Genomic DNA, 17,810 nt, shown 5'->3' with positions numbered 1-17,810 from the left:
TTTTAAGCCAGTTTAAATAAAGTGATACAATGATGTCAACTTATGGTGTAGTAGATTATCAAAGAGCATTTATTTTATTTAATTTTTGATGGACCAAACAATAAATTGTTTCTTTAAATAAAGTAATTTACCATCCATTTAAATGTAATGCACAGAACAGACAGACCGTCTGCTAGACATGGGTAGATAGATAGATGGAGGACTGCCATCTTGTGCGCACAGCTGCACCTCAGCTGCATTGTAAGTAATTCATTCTACCAGCAGATGGAGGCAGAGCGTTTCCTTTGTGACTTACAAACACTGTTGGAAAAAAAAAAAGACCAACATCACTAATGTAGGGAAATTCTGTCACATTCCCTTTTGTCCATTTTGTCCTTGTTCCATTTTATTTTTTCTCACCTACTTAAGGAGGACCTCTCGCATGCGCAGCTGTCCTTTTCGCTGTCTGATGCTGTTGACGTGTGTTAAGTTCTTCACTGACATGAGTTCTTAATCCCTTAAGATAATGGAGGCAGCAGATATCAGTGAATGAATGCCATCTCAGTCAGACCTTTAAATCATGTGACTTGGGTTTTAATTTCAGGCTTGTTTTGAATACCTAGAGAATGTGTGCATGTGTGTGTGTGTGTGTGTGTGTGTGTGCTTGCATGTCCCTTAATGCTGTTGTGCCAGCGCACTCACGATGTGTGTGTCTCTATGTGTGTCATCCTGTAAGTGCACGGCAGGTAGGGAATAATTTGAGTGTTTTTCCTGTATGTGTGTTTTTTGTGGGCGGAGGGAGACAGGAACATAAGTGGCGATGACTCACCAGTCTTTTGTGACAGTGGTGCAGAGAGAGTGCTTTTTACCCATTTCTCTCCCTTGAGGCTTGCATACAAAACATGAAATGGAGAAAGGATAAAGAACGAGAAGGGGGGAAGACTTGGTGGTTGGGAGCATTAGGGAGTAGTAGGGCGGGGGTATTGATAATTGGAGGGGAAAAGAGTGAAGACAGCAGCAAGGGTGGGCAGCGGGATAAAGAACGGGAAAGATGAGATGAAAGGAGAGAGCAAAAAAGGCAAGGGTCACAAACAAAGAGATCATAATCAAAGGATACTGCTTTAAGGAAGAAGCCTTTGGAGCTAATGGCTGGTGAAAGCACTGGCGATGAGGCATATTATGTTGCAAAGATTATGTTCAACAGTGGTTTAACACACAACAACATCAACGGAATTGGGGAAGAGAGAGATGCAACGACAAGGTTCAGATTTAATGAAGTTGAAAGTGAAAAGGCGTTTGAGGTCAGGAGCTACATCAAGTGGGAAAGTTCAAACAGCTTGACTCTTTGAGCGGCTTTCACACTGACAGCGGTATCTAATGACCACGTTCAGTGTCAGCAACCAACTGGATAAACAACCCAGATTCATAAACTGAATCTAAGGCATAAAATTTACTGTGCATACTTCATTGAATTCTTCTGAGCTACATATACGTTTGATAGCACTTTGTATTTTGGCCCAGAGGCATCAATTTCAGTCGTTTGATGTGTCCCATGATTATCTTCCAACATTTTCAGTTTCTACTGAAATTTCCACTGAACTTTGTGAAAAAAAATGCATGTTGCAGCTCTTAAGTAATGGAATCTTCATGCTACATTTGAAATAGTGATTAGCAGCCAGATTTGGTGTAAAATAAACAAACCCGTCAGTCAAACATTGCTAAATTAGTTGAAATCACTTGTATAAGTGGAAAACACAAGGGACTCAGATCCAAAACAAGCACGGTGTGTGTTAATAATTAAGATGTCTTTTTATTATAAGGCCGCAGCCAAAACAGCAGCATAAATATGCTACAAACTGACACAGAGCCAACACACAGAAAGAGGAAAAACCTTTGTCCAGTAAAAACCATTTACTGGACAAAAAAATCATAAACACGATACTGCCAGTTGCCATGCAACCTAATAAACCATTTTGTATGTTTTTGCAATGGTGATTTGTTCCCACGTATTTCATATGGTGCTTTGTGCACCTTTTACAAACTGTTGCACCAACTTTGGCAGAACCAAAGTGTTCAGCAGTGTTGCTCATTTTGCATGTGTAAACTACAGTATTATAAATTGCATAGTAGGGTCTCTTAGGCTGATTCGTGCTGATATTTGCAGCAAAGCCACGGGCTAAGCTAAATTCCCACTGCTGTAGAAAACATGTAAGTATTTAATTGGATTTTGGAGCTATTATAGTTGTATTAATTCAATGTTCATACTACTGAAGGTTGACATTTTTCCTCATATTCGTGCTTCTATAAATGCGCGGGCTTCTTGGGGGCATTATTGATGAATTGCTGTGCCAGGAGCTTGATGTATACCTGATTCTGTGCCTGTGAAAGTTAGGGCCTTTTGAAAAATATCAAACAGCATTTTAATTGTAGCATACTTACCAGAAAGAAATCTAAATGATTGCTTGAAGGACATGACAACATGAGAGATGTTCCATGTAAATAATACAGGGAACACTCACAGTGACTATTAGGATTCAAGGATTCAAAGTGTTTATTGTCAGGTGCACAGACAGAAAGGATGTTTCCCTGCACAATGAAATTCTTACTTTGCCGTCCACAATAAATGCCGTATAGTAAAGTAAAATACAAATAGAAAAAATAAAAATAAATAAGAGCAATAAAGGCAATAAAAAGTGAGGTAGTGCAGTTCTGCAGTTATTAGGAGCCTTTGTCAACCTCTTCTAGGCACTGCCCATCATCTGCCCAGCTGTAATGTGGCCCCCTGCCCTCTCACTGCACACCTGGATGGGTTTTCCTCTTCGCATGCAATGGTAAGCTGTGCTGATTCTTTTTGACATTCACAATACAAACTTGCTGTATGTTCTTGAATGCAGTGCCATGGATATTGTGATTCTTTTGTGGGTTGATTTTATGAATATACCAGGAAACACAATCACTGGCTGAATTATGTCACACTTTGACTCCAGAGTTCCACGTGTGGTAAGTTTTGGAAAGAAAAACACTTTGGTTTGAAGGTTAAAGACAGATCAGGGTTTGTTTAAAGGTTAATAAACAGATGGGGCAAAGTTGGCTTTCATTTTTTTTGCCCCTGCTATTCGATATAATGTCCCCTAAAAAATATACATTTAACCCGAATTCCATCTCTTAAACACAATAAAGTACCAATTTAAGCAAGATGTGAGTAAGCTGTGGAGATAACATGTGACTTCACCATATTGACAGCCTGTTAATCACTGTCAGGGTTTGTGCCACAGTTTGCATACATAATGTGTTTGATTTAATGCCAAACAAGACGGCAGCCAGAAACATTTCAAGGAATTATAGCACGAGGGCATGTTGCCCATGTGACGTTAGAGTGAGGAGGAAGTGTGGAAACAAGATATGGCAAAACCTGTATACCAAACACCTTTCCACCAGCTGATTGGCTGGCCTGAGGTGGGAGCAAACATGACTCAATCTTTATCTTGAACGCCAGCAGCTAAATTACTATACAGCTCAAAGAGGAAGAATATGTGTGTGTGTGAGTGTGTGTGTGTGTGTGTGTGTGTGTGTGTGTGTGAAATACAGAGTGTGGTCCTGCGCAGTGAAGTGTACAGATGGATGACTCATCCACCAATCATGTGACTCATCAATCACTGCAGTTACCATTTCCTTCCCTCCTTCTGAATTTTTCCATTCTTCAGTTAATTCTCCTCTTTTCTTGTCTTTTCCATTATTGTTGTTTTTCTCGTGTTCATTTTCATTGTCTGGAAATATAATAAACCCTTTCTATAGTTTTTGTTCTCTTCATTTGTCTCCACATTGATGCCACTGTGACATATTTGAGTCGCGCTGTCACTAGACTACAGATGATTGTCCTCATTTTTTTGTGTATTTTGATTTGTTTTGTTACTCAAGAATCACGCGTTTTTGCAGTATTTACCGCTATATGTATAAGTACAACATAGCACTCTTCAAAAAGCCATTAAAAAACTGAACTTTAATAAAATAATTGCTTTTATTTTTTATCATATAGCAAAACTAGTAATCATCATGCTGTTATTTACACATTGCACGGGCATATTTATTTCACACTGTACATCTTACAATGCTAAAGGTGACATCAACAACAACACTCTCCTTTTACAAGACAGATGGCTTCACTGTGGACACAGTGGCCCTCTTCCTTTGAGATTTCTTTTTTAGATATTCACAGTTTATATAGAGAAAACAACCACCTTGAATTCTCCATACTGTTTTATTTTTCTCTTTTTTTGTTCTTTTTTTTTTGTTCATTTTTTAAGATGCAAGTAGAAAGACGTGCATTTAACGGTTTAAGCACAATCCCTGACTCCCCGGCCTGAAACTTTTCAATGAATTTCTTCTGAAAATGAACAAAATGTTTGTAGCCTCTCGGTGGAAAATTGTTTAAAAGGCTGCAGAACAGATTTCAAGTATTTTTTTTTTTAAAGAAAGGGAAAATAGAGATTATGGATATCATACAAAAAAACAGCAAAAGAACAGACTGTGAGGACACACACCAAAAAAATAAATAAATAAATAAATAAAAAAGCGGAGTAAAGATGTGAACAGGAGGTGAACAATGAGACCTTCTCTGAGGTCAAGGAGGACTGAATGTCGGTGGTGATGGTGGATCTGGCATAAATATGTTCACACAATTACTTTTGAATCCCAAAATGATTAAAAACCCTTAGTCCACCAGGTTGGAAGTGTTTAGTGTTTAAGTTTGTGCTTTTGGAGTCCACAGGGTTTCAACATTGGGACTGATTGTGATGATAATATAATGCATTGTGATATTTCCCTTATAGAACCATTGTGTTTGTAAGGCAAAAATCTGAATTGTGTCTCAAAAACTGACATGTTTGTATCTGGCACCTTTGCAAATTGCAGCTGTTTAAAGTTTATCCAATCGGGAATAAGAAAGGCAACTACACACATCAAATACAACAAAAATATACTGTCAACCTTTGACAATAGACGTGTTCCGTTTTTTTCATATTTGTGTAGCGAAGAAGTCAGTGAACTACTTTAGATTTATAATGTGACGTACAGAATATAAAACAAAAGATACAAAGTGATGTTGTAAACATGAATCTCTTACAATGGGCAGAGAAAATGCGATTAAACTGTTGATAAGTAGGTGTGTTGAAATGTATGTGCATGCTTGTGTGTGTTTATTTGTGTGTGTGTGTTTGCATCTGTGTGTGCATATGTGTGTGTGCGTCCTCTAGAAAAACTCTGAATAATGCAAAAGCATCAGAGATTGACCTGAATGGAGGCAGACATACACCATGGTATGTTCTGTTTCAAAATGTAAACTGAGCAAGAGGCTGAACATGGTTACAGGGAGCTTGGACTAGGACCCTTTATCCTCTCCCTGACCGGGAAAATCAACTAAATTACAGTGATTAAACAACATAAATCTAACTTTTTTGTTCTTGACCCTTAAATTTCCATCAGGCTCAAAACACAAATCTCCTCTGAGTCTTTTTTTCTCCTCTCTTTTAGCTTTTCTGCATTTACTGTATATCTATCCCACCTCTGTCAGTCCCTCTGATCTGACAAATGTCCAAAGAGTCTCTCAATACATTCTGCGTTTCATGTAGATCCTCTCAATAAAGTTTTCCAGTTCCTCCTCACTGTCCAGCTGAGGCACCAGCCCATCTTCCTCATAGTCATCTCCCGGTGTGACTTGTGGATAGTAGTAAGGAGGTCGCCTGCCTCTCCTAGGTGTGGTTATTGGTTTGGGGGGAGGTAGGGGTTGGTAGGTCCGTGGGTGAGGAAGGATATAGTTAGAGATATAAGGGGTGAGAGGCAGGCGTGGCACTGGCTGCTGCCTCCAGCCTTGTCCACGGTTCTTACCCCCAGCCCTGTGCCTGCGCCTTGGGGCCTGGAGGTCAAGTTCCTGGGGGCCAAATGGCTGGTCTCTGGAGGGGGGGGACTTGCCATAGTATTGTGGTTTGGGATATGGGAAATAAACAGGGTAGTATGCTCGATATGGCTTTTGGTAGTATGGATAGGATGGGAAGGCTAAAAACTGTTTCTGGGGTTTATACCAGTAGTCAAGCTGCTTTTGAGGTTTATACCAATAGTCCTGTTTGTAGGACTTGACTTTGTCCTTATGCCATTTCTTGTTCGACTTGTTGTACTTATAAGGGGCTTTCTTGGGGTTTTTTGAGGCTGTGTAGTGGTAGATAGGTGGAGCAGCAAGAGGAGGAGGTACCAGAGGCCTGAAGCGAGGGGCAACAGGGTTGCTGTTAGTTGGCTGCTGCTGCAACTCTTTCCTTTTCTTCTTCTTCTCCTCCACGTCACTGATAATCTCAATCACGTCATCAGCAGGCAGGTGCAGCTTACTGCTGATTTCAATCAGCCTGTCAATCATTTGCTGGTCCAGGTCGTCTTCATCAGGGAGGACCTCCTCAGAGCGCTTGTCCTCAGCGGCCCCCATGCTGCTTTTCTGTCGGGGCTTCATGTAGGATTGCTGCTTTCTCCCCATGTACTGTAGGAGCATGTCAGAGGCAATGTCTGCCAGCCTCTGCTCCTCTTCTCGGGCCCGCTCCGCCTCCTCCTGCTGCCTGAGCACCTCCTGTTTCTCTGCACGTGCTCTCGCTTCCTCTTCCATGTGAGAGAGGCTCTCCTCTTCTTCCTCAATCTCCTCCAGCTCCTCTCCTTCATCCTCAAAGTCATCCATGAAGTTGCCTCCCTTGACGGGTTGGTTGCGGGACTGGTTCTGCTGCCAGTGCAGCTTCTTTCCAGCTCGTGCTAGCTGAGTATTATATGCCTTGTAGCCCTTCAGTGGAGGCAGGATCTCATTGTCTTGGAGACCCAAGTCAATGTTTTGGAAGTAGCCTCTTATGTTACGCTGCAGAGAGGGATCATCTCCCTGTGCAGCGGCACTTGTTCTGGCCTTGTCTGAAGTATCTAAATCATTTTCCTCCCCCTCCCCCTCTTCTTCTTCTTTTCCTCTCTGATCAGGTCCCTCATCCTTCACAGACCACCCTGAATCCACCTCTGACCTTGTGTTTTTGTCTTCCCCTTGCCTTTCCTCTAAGCCATCAGCCTGAGCAGCTGTCAAATGACCTACAATTAGCTGTTCAATAGCCTTATCTGCCCCCCACCCCTCCACCTCCTCTCCCACCCGCCTCTCTCCCTCTGGCTGCCCTGTTCTCCTTATCTCACCACCCTCTAAGTCTTCAATGGAGGGCTGCTCCTGATTCAGATCCTCTTCCCAGTCTCTGTTTCTGCTCGTCTGGGTTTTACCCTCCCCCGGGTGGTCCAGGGCCTCCAAAAGAACAGCGAGCACTTGCGCGGAGTCCATTGCCAAATCTGATTGGTTATCTTGACCGGGGCCCCTGCCCGGGTCTAGCGATGCGTTGTCAGGGCTGGGGATACTCTGTGGTGGGGGCAAAAGAAAAGGGGCAAGGCTGTCCTCTTTACGGTATGTCCGGGTGCGCCCCTCCACCCTGCCCTCCCCTCCCTCACCCCACACAGGGGCGGTGCCAGCCAGCTGTGGAGTGACAATGAGCAGGACCAATAGGATAAGGTGGGCTGTGGAAAGGGCGTGATGACAGGTCATGACCATGCAGAACTGGCAGGAGGGAGGTTAAGCACCTGAAGAAGAAGGAAGGGAGGCAGAGGGAGAAAAGAAAAAGACATTGTTTTTTATCATGATTAAATGAGATTTCAGTAGCAACATGAGCATATGTGGATCATTTGAATACAGCCATTTGTCAATAGGTTAAGTTTAAAAAATAGGTTAGAAAATGTATGATTAATGTTTAAAACTAATTGCATTAACCTAAAAATGGATACACAAGACGACAGGTATGATGAACTGCACTGACTTTAAGATTGAACCACACAGTCTGGCAGTAATTTTTAAATGTCCCTTAGATGACTAGTGTCTGATTTAACAGATGACAACAGTGTATCATTTCCACATAGAGCCACCATATTAAAACTGTTAACACCAGAAGCAGCTATTGTTAAATTCAACAAATGTTTTAGAACAACGTAAGCAGCAAAGAGAAGTTTCATGCTTCTTTTTCTTTTCTAAGATAACTGATATTTTTTTATTCTAAATGTTTCTGGTGGAAAAACACATTCTAGTTTGGAATATTTTAATAGGTCCATTTTGGTCGTTGCCGTGTAGCCTCGGTGCAAATGGAAACAGAGATGAAGCCCTGATGTGACCGTGTAAACCAGTCGTGATTATTTAGCTATTTACCGCGTAAACCTATTAATTTGAAGACAGAAATTGCGCTCCGACCCTAAACACGAGCCATTTCTTGTCTGTAGTCATGCGCTAAACCCAGTCATTAGCTTTCCACCGCGACGGTGTATTAATCGAAAGTAATGGATGCTGTGATGTTTTTGTCTTGTAATGACATTCAGACTGTTGGAATTGGAAAACATAAAAAGACAGAGTTTCTTTCAAGGTTCACGATATATTAGAAACAAAAAAGCCTCACCTCTGTCTCCAATTCAACCCAACCTGAACGCGCGCACCTGCCATTTTAAGCGTATTTTAAAAAAAAATAAAAATAGAAAAATACAGACGATACAAAATGAGCCGATGTGCGTCTCTGTGTTAGCTGGGATTTTGGAATTCCACGCGTCAAAGCAATGTGAGCAGGATATTGGTACAAAGCCGGCACGCACCGGGAAGTCATGCGTAAAGCTGGTGGCTGTGGTTGAGTTATTTAACCCTAAGGTCCCTGTGTGATCCATCCAAAATGTAAATAAGCTGAATGGTAAATTTCGTATAAGTCTTTTGCAGAAGGTACAACGGAGGAGCAGTCAGTAAGAAACGAGGCTTTGTCCTTGTGTGCTGTGAGCATGTTTTTCCTCGGTGGCAGTGGTGGAATGCAAACAAGCGCAAATTTGGGCAGCAAAGCACAGACTGCCGCAAAAATTCTGACCATTCCCAATTAAGCCAACTGTATCAGCAAGATGGGAAACGAAACAAATCCATTTCTAAAGGTAACTGGAGCTCCGTACGTGCTTACAACTCTAATTAAATCAAAAAATAATAACAAAAAATTGATTGAACAAATACTGCTGTGGTTTCTGAATCAAGATTTTTGACGATTTTTTATTACGGTCACATGTGAAAAATATCTGAATCGAATTTTTAAAGGAGCTTCTGAACAGCAATTGCACACAGAAATATTTCTTCAGCATTACTGTCTGGGCAGAGTTGTGGCATAATTCTTTACACATTGTCTTAAAAATAGATACAAAATAACATATGTCATGTTATTTTCTTGTGACACGTATTATTATTATAATTATTATACACTAATAATTTATTTAAAATGGCGGTTTATCCATAAAGGTGTTTATTTCATTGTTTAGTGCAAATAATTTTGGTAAAAAATATTTTGCGAATGGTTAATACGAATATTAGGAATAATGTATTGCTTAAGTTAAAACATCTGTTCACTTTTGCTTAATTTTAAATAAACTCACGGAGAAAACAGTCACAATTGTGATTTACTTCACAGTCAGACAAATGCAACGAACAGATTGATTCCACTAAAAATGTTGACATTTAAAACTGAAATTCTGCCATATTTTGAAGCCTAAAACAAGCCGCACTCCTCCGATTTGCAAACCAAAAAATGTAAACTTAAAAGTAAATAAATAAATAAAATGCCCAAACCTATCTGATTAGTATGGTTAGTCAATGATACAAAATGAGATTTCGTTCCACTTACCTGGAGTCCCACTGGGGGGTGGGGATGTAGTGAAACTCACACCGCGTGTAAAGCCAAGATTATTTCATGAATACCGGATCACCTGAGAGAATTTCAGTGTGTTCCCCCCTATGTCTTCAGCTTGTGACCAACATCAAGAAAAACAACAAACTGGCGTTCGTGGTTTTGAGTTGTGTTGCGTGTTTGAATGGCAGCAGCACTGGCGCTAATGTACAATTGAGTGAATGTTTTCAGCACCACGGTCAGCGCAACTTTATTGTATATACCCTCACCGGACCACGTGACACCCCGACAGCACCGCCACCCCCCAGCTGCAGGCACTGCTGACGTCACTCCCATTGATAAGAATGTTGGTGTGGAGATGGCACTGTGAGTCTAGGCTGGCCCCAGCTGATGAATGAACGGAAATGGCATGAATGAAATAGTACTTTTCCTCAATGAAAAGAGAAAATTGTGGAGATAGAGCTGGTACACCGCCATTTTCTTTCTCACATATTAAATGTTAGGGTGTTGCTTCTTCCTCCCTTGTTCCTTCCTTCCTCTTCTCGGGTTTGTTTCAGATTCAGGAGCAAGGAAAATGCAGAGTGACCTCGTTTAAAGGCTATCAGTTAGGGTCATTTGGTGACATGAGCTCAGGAATCAACACCTTCCACCTGCATCAGACAGAAAAGTGTGGTGCACTCGAGGGGCTGATTTCTGGCGCAGCCTTTTAGAGCTTTGTCTGAGGTGGCCCCACGCCTCTGTGGCTGCATGGCTCACGGGCCACAGGAGCAGCCTTGCTTTGTCCTCAATTTTTGCTCAATTTGCAGGAATTGCACAATTTTCCACCCGCTGTCTCCCACCATTTCTGGACGCTCTCCATCTGCCAGCAGCACAGTCCACTCTTCTCTGCACTAATCATTTTGAAATCAAAGAGACACAAGTCGATCACCATTTGTACACAAATTAGCACCATTTTAAAATAAGGGTGAGAAACATGTTTTGGTAATAAATGATTTAATTCCTGAACTAATGCAGGATGTTCATGAACTTGTCTTGCTCACCATTTAGAAATTATGACTTTTTATGGTTTTATGCAAATAGTTTTTTCTTAATGGATCAAATATGATGAATATTCATACTTTCTTCATACACTTATATGCTCCCGTTTACCTGGGGTACAGTTGCACACACAAAACACTGCATTTCAGTCTGGTGTGTTTAATTAGCCTCACTAAAAGCATAACACTACTTATTCAATAGAGACAAGCTTGTGAAATGCAGTTGTCTTTATGTAGAAGGTGGAATGTGTCTTTCTGTAAATATAATTTTCTGTTGTTGCTCTTCTTCTCGTGTGTAGGATAGAGGGTAAAGGGATGTTCCAGTTGTCCAAGGGGGAGAGAATGAATAAAAGGTGTGAATAAAAGCTGTGTCAATGGTTTACACTGTTCTGAAAAAGTAACATTTGTATGCTGTTGGGTCTGAAATGTCCCCTTTCCCAAATTTGCTTTTTCCGATAATTGGGTAGATTAAACATTAACTAATCACATAAACCAACAGTGACTCAGTAATCTTTAAAGTACCAACATTAATATATGATGCATACTTCATTAATTCGTGATTCATTAAATCATCATGACTCATACATTACCTGAGTATAAGAGTACAGGTTTGTACGCTTATCATAAAGTATTACTGATGCAATCCGTACATACGTACCTACAGTATACTGCATCTTAGACTGTGCTGCTTTTCACAATGATTACTTTTATGCTCACTTGCTCTAATTCTGATTGTAATCAACACCAGCTCAAGGAAAAATTCAGTAGCTTAGCTGAAAAGTGGTTGTCTGCCTGAAGGTTTTGAGCCTCTCTAGTCCTGGCTGATAACAATCAATGGATTGCTGTAAACTACTCGGGGTTGCAGAAGGACGCTTTGATTACATGACCCACACATGAGCATTCACCTCTGTTCTTTTTCACATTCCATCTGCCCTATTTGTTATTAAATAAAAACAGCTTTCACTGTCAACCAGTCATTCCCAAGGTCTGCTTTAATGGAGCTTTTTTGTACATTATGGTTCAAGGACAAAGACATATGCTGTTATGTTTGACATCCAGCTTTCTTGCTGCACCGAAGTCAAAGGAAGACATTGCACACTGCATCACTATTGGAATACAAGTGTGGGAGAAACAAGTTGATTTGCAATGTTAACACCAGGCTCGTTTCCATACTCTTCATCTGTCAGTGCCAAAGGTCCACGTTGGCCTTGTGTGCTACTAAACTCCGCTTGTCAGTCTTCAAACACGTTAGTTTTTCACTGCATCAAGGCTTTTATTTTCAGGAGCATGTGTGCCCACATTTCTGGTTGTCTTTTCTTTGTACCTGTGTGCTGGAACATTATTTGCACTGTACATTCAGTTTACCAGAGAGAGGGAATCTGTGTTATCAGTGATGTTCATCAGCTGCCGACATCACGAGTCACATGAGGCCAAACTTATTAAGTGATAATTGTGTGTTCTGATTCAAAATGTCATGCTCTGCCATGTTAGATGTTTGATATTACTTATCTGATAGGACACATATAATGTGCAGGCAAACAGGAATATCATCCAAAGTGTTTGGTGTCTCATTTTAAGGGAGGTTTAAGTTTATCAAAATGTAAAAAAAAAAAAGTCAAATTGAACAATGATGGTCCTGTGTTTCTGAAAAGTGAAAGGCTGTTTCTCTAAAATGGCGCTCTGTTCCTCTTTATAGGCAGCGTGCGACTTGGTCTCATTGTGCAAATATGTGTTTTGTGTTAGCAGACGAGATATGCACACATCAAATGAAGTTGTAATTTGTTACAATGGCTTGAGGCAGCACATGACCTCAGTTTGATTAGATTTTGTGCAAGGGACTGTTTGCTGCAGAATGCAGAGTGTTTGCAAGGTAGTCATGTTATTGTGTGTGTGTGTGTGTGTGTATGTTTGTGTGTATGTCTTTGTTGAAATTCTTGATGGCAGCAGGCTCGGCGAGGTAAGGATGGAGCCGGAGGGCAGATGCTGATATAACGGCCTGGCATTATCAACTGCCACTCAGCATTAGTTGGCCCCTTACCCTCACTTCATGTCCGCACCCCCGCACTGACTCACACTCTGCCGCCTGCTCGGCCACTCACGTAGATTAACACTGGTGCACCGTGCTGGCGTTTAATGGAGTACACACACTGGAGAACACACGCAACTCACAGTAACAGTTCAATTTTTCCCTTGGTTATGCACTTCGTCCCTCTTTTTCCCTAAACACACATACACACATGCACAAAGACAAACACACTTCCCCTCTTTTGCCATAATGTACATTATGGGGCATGCAGTCACTGATGGGTCTCTGTATAAATTGCTCAGACAGAGAGGAGAGGGTAAAGATCATATGTGGGTAGCCTTTTGTTCCATTTATTTCACTGTTGGCGTTGGGGGGGCTACGGAGGTCGTGAGAGCTGAAAAACTGACACGCCTCAAACAAGCGGAGATAGTGAATGATATTTTCACTGTTTTTTTCTGAAATTTTGGCCACAGTTACTGGGAATCTTTGGGCAAGTGTGCTAATGCAGCTCCCTCACACAGCTAAGGGTTTCTACCTGGTAGTGATAAAATAGAGCACATGATTAACAGAAGCTTTTCCGCCCACACCACTTTGTCAGGGGAGGGAAGGACAAGTAATTGCACCATAAGGTTCCTACAACACAATGCATTGCTGGGACTTGATGATGTGTGCAGGACCTTGGCGCCCACACTATAATCTACTGTTTCATCCAGCTTTGTTTTTGCTTTTGTACACGCTTTTTAAAAGTTAGAAATGCTTTAAGTTAAGCCACATACACACATGTTGTTGTTGTTATTTGTTATATTTGTAAGGCCTGATTTATAACTTGACATCTTTGTGGTTAAAGTGATCCTTTATCATTCACCGCCATCCATCAAGCTTATTTGTTAGAGCTAAATACAGGAAGTAGAAGTTGTCAGGATTTGCCCCTGTTATGTAGAAAGGGCCATTTTCAACATCAGAGCGCAGTCACTCTGTCTCATTCTCATGTTGCTCTCTATGACTCAAACGTTTGCTCATGTCAGAAAGTGCAACACAGTGTTACACGACAACATCTGCTGCCCGCGGCTGTTATGTCGCACTGTTATAGAGGGTTGTTATAGTTAAGCAGCTGTGTTTAGACCTGTTAATTTGGCTCATCACTCTACTCTCGCATTCATTCAAAGCTTCTCTCAACTCCTTTAGCCAACATACGTAAATATTAAAGAAGGCAAACAGAATATGTGATGTAGACAGGAACTGTAATAACTACAAGGAGCTTTGACACCAGCAATATGTCAGTGTCTTCATTATGCACGTTTCAACTATGCGGAGCTGCTTGTTACCGCTTGTTACTCAATTTACCGTCCCAAACAGGACACAGCAACCAATATAACATATGTTTTGTCTTTTTTTACAGTGTTGCACATAGTAAATAGCGGATGCTAAAGCAAGCTGGAAAAGATACACTTTGACAGTTAAAAGTAAATGTAGACAGAACACAGGGTATTTTTAGTTGCATACTCACACTATGCTAATAATGTAACAGAAATAAGACTTAAATGTAATTTAATCAATACAATCAAAAAAGAAGTTTGCAGCTTTAAGAAAAAAGGTGTTTAACATCACATTTTTGTGCCGCCTACGTCCTCTGAGTGCTCTTAGATCCTTTATCAGTAATGCAAAGAAAAAATCTCTCTGCTTTTATTTTACAGCACGGTGAGCGATCACTTCCTAAGTATTAGGCGATGGGTTAGCATCTCCAATTTGATGAATATGGCATTAAAAGTCGTTTTTGAATCTATAAACCAATATAAATGATGTGAGAGAAAAATCTCTGAACAGCCGCTGAATGCCAAAAGGCTATCACATACATTAGCCCTGTGAAAGGAGTTATTGGGGGGTGTGATGGACCCTTGGAAGTGGGTCTGTTGTGAATAATGTGTGCACATTGTGGTGATTGTTGCCCTACTGTCTTATTGTCTACTACTCAGAACATATTAACCCCCCTGAATATTAGCTGTAAAATGTGCATTGCAACGTTTGAGAAACTGGTGGCATCAGTGACGAATGGTGTTGGAGGCCAGAAGCAGGCAATGAATTTGAGGTTGATGAGGCGACTCATATCAGAGCGTGCAACATCAGCGCTCACCATCAATCTCTTTGCCTCTCCCCTGTAGACATCTGGCACATGCATCAGCAAGCACACTACTGAAAGTGAATTGAACCCAACCCTGACAAAAACACACAAATGCGCAGTTTGAAAGGCAATGCTGCAGGTTCAAGGCCTCATGACAAGACACACAACCTACAGCCAGCTGCCTATGATGTACTGCATTAGAACCTAGCATGAGACCTTATTAAAATAATCGCTGGGGTCCACATCATTTGTAATAACTGCACAAGAAAGCACAGATGGCAAAGACACAGACTGCAGATGTAATGGTAGAGAAGCCACACGTTTACAGACACAGATATATGACTATATTCACAACCAGCGTATCCCAACTGTGATTGTACAGTTGCCATACAGATGTTTATTTCGCGGGTGCAGAGTGGGTGAGTATTTTTCCAACGGTATCTAATTGTGATGCAAATTATTATTAATGTTTCAAAATTTGGAATATGTACACTAAAAACACTGATGCTGATAAATAGGACCCCTCCCCCTCTGAGAAAATATGCTGCTAACATACAGGAATGCTGGTGCAGGCTAAAAGCCAAAGAACAGCTAAAGTAACCTTAGGAAACTTAAATTACCTTGACACAAAGTCACACTTGGGTGGCAAGATTAACAACATACAGAAACTAACGCAGGAACATTCATCACTTATGTGTTGTTTTTCACATTTACTAACCTTAAGATGTTTATGTCCTTCTACACATCAAGCAAACACAACATTAATTACAGCTGATAAGTTATTACTTACTGGTTCAAGAGCAGAAAACCAGCTCGGCAAACATCTCATCCTATCTTATCGTATCCTTTTATCTGTTGTCGGCCGGTCTGATATGTACTCTTCTTTATTTAACATTGCCTCTAACATTGCCCTCTTGTGCCTCTACGCTGCCTCTGCCATGTTGAGCTATACTAAGAATGCACATCAATACATGTTGAGTATAGTGACCAAATCCACGGATGTATTATGAGAACACTGGGCTGGTAAAAGGGGATTTAAAGAGTTATGCAGTTTCCGTGTCAGTTCTATGAGATGGAATCCAAAGTTACAATTTGCAGTAAGTCACTCTCTTTTCTTCTGATCCTTGCTTCCTCTGACATCACCTTCTGGTTCTTTCTGCTGTTTCCGAGCTTGTCTTTTCCTGAGGCTGGGACACACCAAGCTGACCATGGGCTGTGACCATGGACCATTTGCTCGTTGGCTCTCATCTATGGGCTGTGTTCTTGTGCCACTTGTGGGCCCGACGCAGAAGTTGTTCATGGTCGGTGCTAGTTCTTTGACATCAGCTCAGTGTCACATGACCCTTGAAGCTGTCAGGAGCATCTGACCCATTGTAGATGTATGTGACCTGGTGTCACAACACATTCTTCTAGACGTGATACTAAAGTTACATAGTGCTTGAACAGACAACCCGAGCACGCAGTGGCAACCGCACAAATCTGTGTACCATCAACGGGATTTGTAAGCTGGTGGTTTTACTATAAAAAAATAACATATTGGGGCTTCAAGTTGCTGGCTTGTGCCAGGCTTCAGTAATATTTATGCAAAGATGCATTTCTCTCATATAGGGCCTCTGTATATTAGACAGGGAGGTGACTGGATACCCTTTATGTCCTCAGTGATTATTTGTCAACTCAAATGAGTTTAAAGTTTGACACTTTAATGTAAAAAATTCCTGCTGTTGTTTAGAATTGTCTTAGCTTGACTAAACGTGCCTAACTTTCAGCTATTTTTGTCTGTTTCGTCCATGTTTCTGCATGGTCTGTACTGTAGGCCTAATGCAAACACGCACACACTGCACCTATACCTTGAGGCTGACAAACAGAGGGAAAGACGAGCCCTCCAAAACTCCTTGTTGAAATGAAAACTGTTATCGGTTATCAGCGCACCACCCGACTGGAAGGGAAGTAATTTGAAAGCTGTTTGAAATGCGGCAATTTGCCGGTGTGACTCATCGCCAACACCTACAGCGACAAAACCTCTGATCCTCCAAAGAAAGAATAGGGTCGCACCACTCACTGTGTGTGTATACAAGTCTTTCCGTGGTTGTGTGGACACATATTAATTTGAAACCATCCTTGTGAGGACAGTTTGTCCAGTCCTTGCAGCTTCAAAGTCCTGTTTTAAAGGTTAGACTCGGTTTTAGGGTTCAGGTTAAAATTGAGAATAAAGAATAAAGCTGGAATTTATGGTTACGTACAGTAAGAGGGTGGGGTGTGCATTATGTTATATATTATATATTGTGTATAAAATCTTATCAGTGGAAAGTTCTAGGAGAATGTGAAGTTCCGATCAAATAATTATGAATCTTACATTTAAATGTTTCCTGCCTCACAGTAGAAAATGGGACAACGTGTTTTATATTCTGCCCCAGGTCACATTTACAAACCATTACTTAGTATAATCAAAACGTTTGAACTGGACATTTTATTTCTTCTTTTTGGTTTGTTTTCTTTTTGTAAATTGATAACACAACAGCATCTATAAATTATAAAATTGGACACAGCCTCCTTTAATGTTAAGTTAGTTAACAGATGTTTATTTTGATGAATGTCCCGTGTAGATTTATTGACACTGAATAAAATGGTGAAACAAGTTTGCTGTGGTTTTTAAATGACATTGGAGGGGTTCAGTTAATACAATTGTGATGGCAATCTGATGGTATCAGAGCAAAACAGGGCGCACACACTTGAGGTGTCAGGGTGAGGGAAATTATCATGATTAATTCAGGGTTAAGACTATGCAGCAATGTAATCAGTCTCTCACTTGTTAATCATTATCTCCCTGATTAATTTTGGCTCAAGATTTAAAATAAGATATCAAGCTTCATTGTGTTCAGCAAAGACCTTAAACAAGACTTTCCATC

The 17,810-nt window shown here is 40.9% G+C and overlaps 1 protein-coding gene across 2 annotated transcripts; it reads right to left on the bottom strand.

The window, feature by feature from the left end:
- Positions 1-3,989: 3,989 nt before the first annotated feature.
- si:dkey-175g6.2 (golgin subfamily A member 6-like protein 26) lies at positions 3,990-9,964 on the bottom strand. Of its 2 annotated transcripts, none has more exons than XM_067494770.1 (2): positions 8,472-8,925; positions 3,990-7,611 (listed from the first exon to the last, which is right to left on the bottom strand). In XM_067494770.1, exon 2 carries the CDS (start codon positions 7,580-7,582, stop codon positions 5,582-5,584), a length of 2,001 nt encoding a protein of 666 aa, XP_067350871.1. In that variant the 5' UTR covers positions 7,583-7,611; positions 8,472-8,925; the 3' UTR covers positions 3,990-5,581. The 2 variants fall into 2 exon arrangements, with proteins under 2 accessions (XP_067350871.1, XP_067350870.1); XM_067494769.1 differs by lacking the exon at positions 8,472-8,925 and adding an exon at positions 9,720-9,964 and having other exon boundaries at positions 3,992-7,611.
- Between the last annotated feature and the right edge of the window lie 7,846 nt (positions 9,965-17,810).

Source organism: Channa argus, chromosome 24 (genome assembly GCF_033026475.1).
Source record: "Channa argus isolate prfri chromosome 24, Channa argus male v1.0, whole genome shotgun sequence".
In the NCBI taxonomy this organism is placed as follows: domain Eukaryota; kingdom Metazoa; phylum Chordata; class Actinopteri; order Anabantiformes; family Channidae; genus Channa; species Channa argus.
The sequence above is the reverse complement of the archived record's forward strand: the minus strand, read 5'-3'. Positions and strand labels throughout refer to the sequence as shown.

What these genes read in the sequence shown, in the direction of transcription:
- si:dkey-175g6.2 (XM_067494769.1), bottom strand. Translation starts at nt 7,582, where the DNA reads ATGGTCATGACCTGTCATCACGCCCTTTCCACAGCCCACCTTATCCTA.